This window comes from Brassica napus, chromosome C4 (genome assembly GCF_020379485.1).
Source record: "Brassica napus cultivar Da-Ae chromosome C4, Da-Ae, whole genome shotgun sequence".
Classification (NCBI taxonomy): Eukaryota; Viridiplantae; Streptophyta; class Magnoliopsida; order Brassicales; family Brassicaceae; genus Brassica; species Brassica napus.
The window spans coordinates 58,619,165-58,630,739 of record NC_063447.1 but is presented as its reverse complement, the minus strand read 5'-3'; the positions used below and the strand labels follow the sequence as shown (position 1 = coordinate 58,630,739).

Below are 11,575 nucleotides of genomic sequence, written 5' to 3'. Positions count from 1 at the left end.
TAATTATTTTATTGGGCCGCGTTCCGTACGCGTTAAGGAACGAATTAAAAATAGACAAAGACGCTTTCGTTAGTATTTTCTTGGAAATTAAATGAACTGAGTATTAAATGCACAACGTGCATTAGTTGATGTATATGTTGTTAAGTGTTCTTGGAGGAAAAATCAAAACGTTTATGAAAAAAGGAATCCACGTCAATGATATTATAGTAATCCATATATTGATATAAAGGAACTTTAGTTTACTTAATAACAAAAAAGGAATATACGTCAATGATATTAAAATATCAAATGAATATCTATATTGATACGTGAACACTTACTTTTAACCTAATTTTTAAATCACATTCTTCCTTCCATACATGATTTGTTAAATATCACTCTATCTTTGTTATATATCAGATTAGTTAATAATGTACTAAGGCACATACATGATTTAAAAATAATATGATGCGTCATGAATATTGTTTGGAGAGAGAGATTGAGCAAATAAACATGAAGAATGATAGATTGAGTACATATGTGTATGATATCATATATTAACATTATAATAACTTAATCAGGAGAAATCATAGCAATATAAACGTCAAAATGAGAATAATGTTTAAGCTTGTAAAAGCCTGCGGACTGTCCACCTACTTCTACCGTAACAGAGAAATGTTTACATATATTTTAGCAGTGGAGACGTAATTAAGACTTACAAAAATAAGTACACTCGCAGTGATGATATTTTTTAGAAGTGCGAAGGAATTCGGAAACTGTTTTGCCGGTTACCATGCTATAATCCAGACTATTTCCGCAGAAACATCTAAAAGGTTTGGGTACTCGTTTTGATTTCATAATGCAATAATCAGAGACACCGGTTTTGCCACAAAGTGTTCCACTGTAAGCCGTAAGTTCTGAAAATGTACACCTCTTTTTCTGAGCCTCCGCGTCTAATACAAGTTTGTATCAACAATAACAAAGAGATACATTATTCAACAGTATAGACAAACAACCAATTGGCAACATTGGAAAAGAATCTTCATGCTCAAATGAATAGCCAAACTAAACTGATTTATACTAAAACAAAACCAAATAGCACAATGTGAAACATTTTAATCAAGTAGAAATTAAATCGAAATCAAACAAAAATTGAACCATGAACAAGGGGAGGATACGTTTGATTTTTGAAGATGATGTTTTAAATTGATACTTGCATTTTAAAAGAGGAGTATACGTCATTTAACCGTTATCACCATCAACCACATCAATATTTTTCACCTTTGACAGTATCCAAATATTTTTTTCTTATTCTGGAGAATAACCAATAGCGCAATTCTCCAAAATACATCATTTTCAAAAACAAATTCCTAAAAAAGTCTTTGAAAAGGAAAATGACCGAAATGTTTGATTTAATAGCTAAAAGACACTTATACCCTAAATATATAAATACATAAAATAAAAAAATAAAGAAACTTTTTTATATAGTTTCGAATTACATGTTTTCAAATTTGATTTTTTATAGCTTCGATTTTTTTTCAAATTTTCTTTTTGAAACTATTTTTAAAAAATAATTTTCAATTTCAGTATATATATTTTTTTATTTTATAGAATTTTAAATCTCAATTCAAAACTTCACCCCTTAATTTTAAACTCTAGGGTCAAGATTAATTAACCATATGAGTATAACTGTATATTTACCTATTTATTAATGAAAATTTTTGATCTTTATAGGCTATATTTTTGTGACAAAGAAAATTAGGGCTATCATAGAGTATTTATGTAACCAATATGCGACTAAAATAATGTTGATATATTACCTTTAACGCAAGTCCAAACAAGTAATATCAAGATCAAAGAAAACATGAACAAAGTAACAGGTCTCATGATTCAATATAAAAATTTGATAGAATTTTCTTTTTCCTTTTCACTTGTAGAAATCTATTGTTCTGATTTTGTCAAATATATATGTTTCTCTAACAATCGTAATAAATATTAAAAATATAATCTAAATATACCCTTTCGCGCTCTTAAATTAGGAGAAAAAATAATAGCAAATTCAACCAAACCAATGAATACTCGAGATCAATCATATTAATATAAATATAGTTTTAACTTGATTTTATCTATTGTACTATTTTGGGATTTTCAAATGCATAGTTCGTCACGTCAAAGACAAAAATTTTGATTTGAAAATAATATGGCTGGTAAAAGAGTTACTGAATCAATGGTAAAGAAAAATTGTAGTAACAATCTTTTATATATGAAACTTATTTTTATGGTAATCATACTTTGTTAATCTTATTTAATCGTATTTTCAGAAAAATGATATAGATTCAACCAAACCAATGAATACTCAGAGATATAAATATATAGTTTCTAACTTGATTTTATGTATTTATACTATTTTGGGATTTTCAAATTCATATTTCACTATCACGTCAAAGACCAAAATTTTGATTTGAAAATAATATGGCTTGTAAAAGAGTTACTGAATCAATGGTAAAGAAAAATTGTAGTAACAATATTTTATATATGAAACTTATTTTTATGGTAATCATACTATGTTAATCTTATTTAATCGTATTTTCAGGAAAAAATTGATGCAATAGGTTGAGTTGAAACAAGTCTCTATCTCTCCGCTTTAGGTAAGACGATGATTGTTTAAATGGTTTTTAGTTTTTGGTTTGGGATTTTGGTTTTTGGATTTTAGATATTGGCTTTTTAGTTTATGGTTTTTTATTTGCAGTAGATTTTAATTTTTTGAAAAACATGAATGGTTGTTTTAGATTTTGGTTTTTGTTTTTTTTATTGCTTTTAAAATTAATAGAATGAAAAATATTATTAACAGAACAAAACATTATTGTAGGTACTTATTATTAAAAAAAACTAAACAAATGCTTGGGAGAGTTGTAAATATATTTTAAATGTAAATATATTTTAACACTATGGTAAGTGTTTGAATTTACGTAATGTATATATTAATAGCTAAAATTTAAAATAAAAAGTAATATATAGTAAAATAAATATATATTACTTACAGATCTATAAAAAATTAAATTTTCTACAATTAAAGTCTATGGTAAACATTAGTTAAAAGCATTATTAACAAATGTGTTAATATTTTTTTATATTCAACAAGCTATTTTATTGTGTGTGGACAATTTTTTGTAGTGCATCTTTGTGATTAGGTTGACTGTGAACAAATGTTTGTTTTTATGTTTGTCTTGTTGCCTTTGGTTTGGTGGTAGATGGTAGTTAGTTTCAAATGGAGTCTCTTTGAGCTAATGTATTGGTTTAGTTTGTTAGGGCTGTGTGTTTTCTTTCCTGTATACTTTGCTTAAGCTTTGTACTTCAAAGATTATACCAAAAAGGGAAGTGAAGAAAACCAAAGGTGAAATGAGACGCTTTGCAATGAACGAGCTAAGCTGAGGATACTGGCGGTTGAAAATGAGTTACTAAACTTGAAAATCAAAGAAGCAGAAAAGAAGTAAACTTGGAAACAGCTTGAACCAAAGAGAGCCTGAGGTTACTGACGAACTCAAGAAGCTAGAATATGATCTGATGGAGCTGATACAGATGAAACTGATGATGATTTGTCTTCTTCACCAAAGAAGAAGAAGAAGAATGTGAGCATGCTAAAGAAGTTTGGTGTGTTACTCAAGAAAAGTCAAGAGTGATAACTGAAGCAAGACCAAACTGCTTTTGCTTCATTTCAGTAGACTAATCTGAAACTCTGATCAACATTTATGAAAGCTGAACTTTGTTGTTTCCGGTTCAAAAACATACTTAGAGAACAACAACATAATATAATTATAATAAAGCTATGTTTATGAACCAGAGACAGAAAGTGCAAATCAAAGCTATACACATGACACTGCACTTGTCGATCTGGTCTTTAACCTAATAGCCAGCCTTAGATGATAATATAATAAGGTTGCAGGTGACTTGGCTTTCATCACTGTGCTAGATTATCTTCCACCGCATCGCGGTTGAGTCGTTCCTCTGCACTGACCTTTGAATAGGTTTTGCTGGTAACCTTTGGTGAAGACGCAGAAGCTGACACAATCAGCCTGGAACTCCTTGAAACAGGCCTGGCCTTTGCTTTAGAATTTGTGGATTCTTGTACAAGACGAGACTTGGTCCTACTAGAAGCTGTTGGTTCATTCAGACTACGAGCTCCATGTTTTGCTGAGCCACCAGTACAGGATCCTGTGGGTGTTCTTGCTACGCTGCTCCTCCCCTGTTAGCAGCATCAATAAACAAAACAAGTTAAGGAGCCGAGTTCTTATGCAAAAGATATGCTTTGCAAATTTTGGGAACCTTACTCCATCAAAGTAGCCTAGTTTTGGTGATGGCACACGGAGTCCTGTTGGTTTCGTCATGGAACCATGTTGATCCGGCATAGGGTCATGTTGGACAGCAGATACAGTTTTCTTCTTACCTTTAGCCATTTTATTAGGTGTAGGAGCTCTCGGCGAGTTAAAAGACCAGTCGACAGAAGCACTAAGAAAAGCTGCATTATTAGAGGAAAGCCTGGACTTGAATGTGCTAGTAGCTGAGAGGGGTGAAACTCTAGACGCAGCTCTGGATGTGGATCCGTTCGCCATAGAATGGAAAGCTGTTCTTGAACTCTGAGATTTCTTCTGGTTTGCCGACTCTAGCGGAGATTTTTTACAGGCGCTTGAGGAAGCACTGATACAGCTCTCAAGTGAAGAGCAGGAAGATGTCAATTCATTCTTGGAGGACCTAAAAGCAGATTTGGAAGGCGGTCCAGGTTTCGATACAGTGGGTCGAATCCTCCTTGAAATTGCAACTCTGGGAGCCACAGACGATTCACCTTGTTTGGTTTTGTTGACATCTACCGAAGCTCTTACACTTCTGCTGAGTCCAGTGGATGGCCTAGAAATGGATGATGTATTGTGCTCTGTTGCCTGTAGAAAATGTATCATAAACCAACAAAATAGGCAATCTTTATAATGTGAAGTGATCATAGAAGACAAGACATTCAGTTTGTGCTTTAACATAATAGAGAGAGTCGTCAGTATACCTGCTTTGTCACCTTCCCTAGTCCTTGTGCCCTAATACTTGGCCTTTTACGAATACCATTGGGTTTCACCTGAGAAACAACATATGATGTTTCATGAGGGAGGGAGTGAAAGATCAAATCACAGCCTAAAGTTGTTATTGGGACACATACCTTTTCGTTAGAGTCACGGTCGTCTAGTGTACTTGGAGCTGCAAATTTCAAATGAGAAATGTATAAGTTGGTTAGAGTTTCACAGATGATAAAAAAAAAAGTATTAGTAGCCACAAAGACTAGAAATAAACATCTTTGTACACCAAAACAAGAGAAAATAACGATACCAATGTTGTAACCTTATATGTCTACTTCAAAATGCAAAGCTAGTTCATGTTAACTCAACCAATAGTAAATTAAAAAAAACCTTACTTGGGCTATGTACTGCATCATCATCTCTTTCTCCCAGTTCCTCACTCGTCTCCAAAGTGCAGTCACTCTTCAACGTGGATGTAGACTCCGTTGATCTCTTCACATCCTCTTGAATAGTCGCCAAAGCTTTCTTCTCACCCACATGATTGCTTTCAATCATATGACACAGTTCATCAGGCTCCAGAACACCTAAATTTCAACAACATCTCTCATCAAATCCACACAAGTAAAAAAAAAAAAAAAACTTGCCTGCATTGGTGAAAAAGGCTTTGTCCCAAGCAAGACTCTTCCTCAGGTTATACTTCATCACCTCACTCAATTCATCTTCCCCAAACCAATCAAGACCTTCCTTATCAGTACCTAAACACATCATCATCATCATCAATTCTACAAACCCACATCGAGAAATCACGACCCAGATCAAAAAGTTCCAAACTTTTGCAGATAATGGGTAAAAAAAAAAGAGAAGATGGAATCTCAAATTACCTGAGGTGGGATCGGGGAAGAGGAGGAGGAGGCTATCGTCCTCGTCCATCAGACTAAGCCCGGAGATGTCGAGGCCGTTTCTCCAGTCATCATCGTTGTTGATCTCTCCCATAATCGCTCTTGAGAGAGATTCTCACAACGAAGAAATGAGACGAAATTTGAAACGAAGCAAACCGGCGGTTTCTTATTTAATTAATTAACTTTTCTGTAATTAGTTTTAAAAACGGAAAGTAATAATAGTGGCGCGTTTGGTTTGTCTCGAGTTTTTAGAGAGCACGTTTGGTTTAAGGGTTAACCGAAGTGGGACTCTGAGATAACCGTAGTCCGTTGATTATTGGCCGTTAGATCATACATCGTGTAGTGGTGGAAATGTGTGAAGACAACGCAACAACTGTAACTGAAATAACAATAATCATCCTTTTTGGGATGTTTCCAAATAACAAAGCAATTTTAGAAAATTACGGTTTTTACTACTTTAAGCTTCAAACAGATTATTGAATTTTTCTACTTCCTTCTTTGATTTTCTTCGTAATTATTTATGGAAATTATGTCTCCTGTAAACTTTTACAGTATTAATATTTACTTTGTAGCGCACCTTGCTTGCTTTTACAATTTAGCAGTGTTTTTAAAACCGGACCGAGAGCCCAACCGGAAATTTTTTGGGTCACGGTCGAATCAAATCTGATTCAGTAATCTGGTTTAATATATTTTTAATATATAAATTTAAAAGTAATGTTAATAAATATGATACATAACTAAAATATAAATAACTTTTAAACATAAAACATTATAAATATAAACTAGTTTTATGTCTATATGGATGATTTATATATTTTTGATAGTTTTAGTAGTTTAATAACTTTAAGATCCAATCCGGCTACATGATTGGTTCATGGTTGAACCAATTATAAGTTCCAACCCGGTTATATATTCGGTTCATGGTTGAACCGGATCCAACTATCGGGTCGGTCCGGTTTAAAAAATACTGCAATTTAGTATTCACCACATTTGAGTAACAAGAAGAAAAAAAATTATCATATGAATATTTTTGAGTAGAAGGTTTTTTTTTTTACCAACTTAAAGAACAAAATCTATAATTAATTCATATAGAAAAATTATGATGTTAATAGATTTTTTAATATAATTTATGGCGTCAAACAGAAACTATAAGTTGCATCAATATTAAGGCTTGCATGATATAATCCACAAAACCAATAAACCAAATACAAATACGAATCTCTTGACTTCTTAAGAACAAATCAAAAGGAAAAAGAAAACATAATAATTTAGATGATTATTGTCACAGTTACCCTCATCCTTACAGCACAAAATAGTATACAGACACGGCCGGCCCTTTTGGAACACCATCGTACTATTCTGTGCCCGGCATTGGAACCATCATATGCTGAGCCTACATATATAAACAAAAGGCATACAGAAAATTAGCAAAACTGATGCTTTACGATTCTGTATTAGCCCTAATCACAACACATCACATAAGGGTCAAAGATGATATAATCAATCTTTAACTTTGAAGTCACTTGGCTGATGATATGATTTGTGTTGTTAAGTGTGTAGCTGAGACATATTCGCTATGCGTATGAAAGAGAAGGAGAGGAAAGGTTACTTGAGAGTTTCCATAAGGACCTTGTGGGTAAGAGCCTTGGTGAGCAAGCTGCGAGAACTGCCAGATGGTAAAAGAAAAACTCTGAGATGTCAGACTAAACCAAATCTAGCTAAAAGCGAAAGAGATTTGGAGACATGTGTACCTGGCCGTTTTGGCTTGATTGGCCATCTCTCTTTGCATTCGCGATATCGCCGCCTCTTGCTGATCCCTTTGAATCACCCTATCGGTTATCAAAAAACACGATGAGCACACAGAAACAATAATTGTCTAAAACCATAAACATCTTTACAAGTATATTATTAATAAATAAGAAAAAACAGAAGAGAGGAAGCACTAACCTCCATCTGTGTAATTATCCAAGTCCATGTAGTAGTAGACAAGGAGAAAACACAGAGTTAAAGTAAGTGAATACAAGCTGTCTGAATATTAAGAAAGAAAAACAGAACATACCTCTCTATATCTAGTAAGATACAACTTGAGTGGTTCGATGTATTCTTCAAATCCTAAAGTGGCCATAGCCCAAAGCAAATCATCTCCATTAATCGTCTTCCGTTTCTCTCTTTGGCACTTATCACTCGCTCTGCTCACCAACAAAATCAACGCATCAAACCAGACATTTCTCAATAAAAAATTAAAAACTACTCACCCGTTTCCCAAAAAAGATTTTCTAGACAATTAAACATATTATTTATTTTACTATACATTTTTCAATATATATCAACCAATAGTATTTAACCAATTTAAATATTTTCAATTAATGTTTTTTAAAAGTATACAATTTTTTAACATTAACTATTAAAGTACTTTAAATTTTTTTAGAAAATTTATCATTTTGAAACAAAAAAATAAATCTAGAAAATCGTAGTTTCAGAAAGAAAGTAGATCATAAACACAAAACAGAATCCAAACAAAGAAGAGGAAACAAGCAGAGTAAGGACCAAAAGGAGCTTTACTTTCAATCAAATCAACCAACCAAAATCTCAAAACAACTACACAAGTTGACTTAAACGACCATAAAGTTTAAGGCTTTAAAACATAAACTGAATCCTAACATGAAAGAAACAAGCAAGTGTAAGAACTAAAAAGGAGCTTAATTTTCAATCAAGTAAACAACACAAGTGAGCTTTAATTAAATGAGCATAAAGTTTTAAAGGCTTTACTCGCTGGTGACGAAGCTGATGAACTCGGAGACACACTCCTGGAGAATCTCCTTGGCGTCTTTAGCGATCTTACCATTAGCAGGGAGCCCTCTTTTCATTATACGGCTTATGTTCGCTATCGGGAGAAACCTGTCTTGCTCGCGCACGTGCGACGACGACCTCGGGCTCTGGTCTCCGCCGCTCACGTGGTCTCCGGGACTCTTGGTCTGCGACTCGGCCATGTGAACCCTAACAATAACACATGACAATTAGATTAAAAGAGAATAACGAAGAGAGATGAAATCAAAATTCGAAAAAGAGAGATGATTGGTTACAGAGGAAATTGAAAAAGGGCGGGACGGGAGTGAAGGTTGATGATTGGAGGATGAAGAGAGAGAGATCGGGAGAAGATCGGACGCTGGAGAAAGAAGATTAGATGAGAGCCTCTGCGATTTGAGAGAGCTCTGACTTTTTATCACCACCGTTCGTTTTTTTTCTTCTCTTAAAAAAAAAAAATAATTAATTCTCTCTTTATTATTCTCTCTTTCCTCTCATGTTTAATATTCTACCAAATCCAGTCACGCCACGTGTGTTTCTTATCTTTACCATTAGGGAAAATCATTATTTAATTTCTGTATTACTTACTTTGACTGATTTTGTTACTTTTTTAAAGATATTGTGTTAGTACCATGTAAGAATGTGATAACAAGAAAAATAACTAAGAAATTATTTTCATAATTTGTTTAGTTGTCTTAAAAATAGCATTGGATATTGTTCCGAACTAACCCATACGACTAACCAAAAATTAATAGTAATACAATTGGGCTAGTGGTTACAAACCCCCGAAAAAAGAAATAGCCCATGAATTTAAAAGCGAGTTCTAACTGAACTAAGCCCAATAGACCAATAAACCACAACTTTTTGCAAGCATGGCCATATAAATATTCACAAGGTTGCAACTCGCAAATATCATAGATTTCGTAGATGCTCAAAAGTAGCTATCATAGATTTCGTAGATGCTCAAAAGTCAAAAGCGTGACAGTTTGTGAAGCGGAGTAACACACCAAAACGAAGAAGACCTATGAACTATATGTTTTTAGTTCATTCCATTTGCAGTATTTGGAGTAGTAGTGTTTTATTTGTTTGAATCCTATAGTTATGAAATCATTTTTCTGGTCATATATATACAAGCCGTGTTGTGGATATAAGCTCTGGAGATAAATAGGAAAAGCTATCTCACCTTCTTTTTTTTTTTGCTTGAAAAAACCTATCTCACTTGTCAAATTGCTTTATCAATGAGATAATTTTTTCTTGTGTATGGCCCTGGTTGTGGTAGTTTTTTGTGCTGTTTTTGATAATCAGATTCCTCTGTAATTTGAGGCTTATGTCAGACCCAATATGTTGGTTTTGGTGTATCTTTAAAATCAGTTGAAAGAAAAATATAATGTCTTCTAAATTTATATTAAGTTAATTTGTTTGTTCTCATAAGTTATACGTACATATCATATCCCGTATATAAAAGATTAAAAGTTATGCATACGTTCTAACGTTACATTTTATCCACAACAATAATTAACAAATAAATATATCTAGGTGCCAGTGCTAATTTGATTAGAGACATGTCCTAATCTTAAATACTTATGACTAAAACACAAGGTCAGGCTTCTAATCAGTAATCTCACATTCTTAGGTCTCAAAGTTTCTGGACGATCTCATTTTGTGTCATCTGAAAAGCTGATTCAGAAAAATCTTAAATCATTTTGCTTCTTTTAGAAGATTCTCGACAAAACAAACACCGCTACTAAATTACCACACGTTGATGTAAATTTATCATGTCCAATGATTGAATCCATCTTCTTTATAAACTTCCTTAGGGTTTGATTGGTAATTGTAGAGTAAACTAGAGTAAATGAAAAAGATGAAAATGAATGGAATTAAATGGGTGGAAAACAAGAAAAATAAAAAGAGACACTTTTACTCTAACAAAATATGGAGTAAACATGGGTCTATGTTTAATATGTATCCCACTTGATTGGTAAATTTTGAGTGGGATTGGGAATAAAACCATTTTTAGAGTAAAAGTTTACTCTCAAAATAATTTTAAAAAAAAAAAAAAGTTTACTCTCAAAATACAATCCAATCACACCTTAATGAGTAATATACATTTATATATTATTTATGTATAATATAATGACCTAATTCGATTACGTGCATTGATTAGGTTTGTGTGTTTGATGTTGTGCGTCTGATTTGGACAGCAAGAGCAAAGGGTTTGTTGAACATGTAAAGTAGGACCCATTAGAGAGAAGAGAGGGTTTGGTGAGACGAGTGGTGTACGATGGATCCTCGCTACTGTGGTTGTTGCCCCCTTTTCTCCATTTCTCATTGTTTGTTTGGTGGCCTAATCTTATTCATTCCCTTTTATATCATTTCTCAAAGTTAAATGATGACACATCCATTACATCTAAAAGAAATCAGTAAAATAATATTATAACTCACCAAATAATTAGCTTAGCAACTTTTTAATTATATATATGGTTCACTAAAGATTTCGTTCCTCGATGATAATCTTTCAAATATTCTTTTTTTTTTGTTGTTTTCCATAGTTCCATCCTTAGATACCAATCAAACTTTCATTCGTTGAATGTTATAATATTCTTGTTAACAATGATAATAACCCGTTTTCATGGCAAAAACCATTAAAATAGCAATACCATTCGAAGGACAATCAAATAAATCAGGAATGAGATAAATAATTAATGTAATGCACTGACTTTTGCGTGGTTGGTGTCTCGATGAAATCCTTTCTGATTTGAGACTGCTTATAAACAGAAAAGTATTTAATTATAGAGGCCCGTCATGTTCTATAATAAATGTTTTTCTTATACACTT

At 32.9% G+C, this 11,575-nt stretch overlaps 2 protein-coding genes across 2 annotated transcripts; both read right to left on the bottom strand.

Annotated features, from left to right (window-relative positions):
- Positions 1-3,690: 3,690 nt before the first annotated feature.
- LOC106394798 lies at positions 3,691-6,085 on the bottom strand. Its single transcript, XM_013835351.3, has 7 exons — positions 5,918-6,085; positions 5,681-5,791; positions 5,432-5,620; positions 5,180-5,217; positions 5,030-5,098; positions 4,308-4,913; positions 3,691-4,222 (listed from the first exon to the last, which is right to left on the bottom strand). Exons 1-7 carry the CDS (start codon positions 6,027-6,029, stop codon positions 3,938-3,940), a joined length of 1,410 nt encoding a protein of 469 aa, XP_013690805.2. The 5' UTR covers positions 6,030-6,085; the 3' UTR covers positions 3,691-3,937.
- Positions 6,086-7,079: 994 nt separating this feature from the next.
- Positions 7,080-9,197, bottom strand: LOC106395029 (nuclear transcription factor Y subunit B-8-like). Its single transcript, XM_013835559.3, has 7 exons — positions 9,019-9,197; positions 8,705-8,932; positions 7,995-8,124; positions 7,883-7,888; positions 7,687-7,764; positions 7,545-7,601; positions 7,080-7,328 (listed from the first exon to the last, which is right to left on the bottom strand). The coding sequence occupies exons 2-7, from the start codon at positions 8,923-8,925 to the stop codon at positions 7,290-7,292; spliced, it is 531 nt and encodes a 176-aa protein (XP_013691013.2). The 5' UTR covers positions 8,926-8,932; positions 9,019-9,197; the 3' UTR covers positions 7,080-7,289.
- Positions 9,198-11,575: the final 2,378 nt, after the last annotated feature.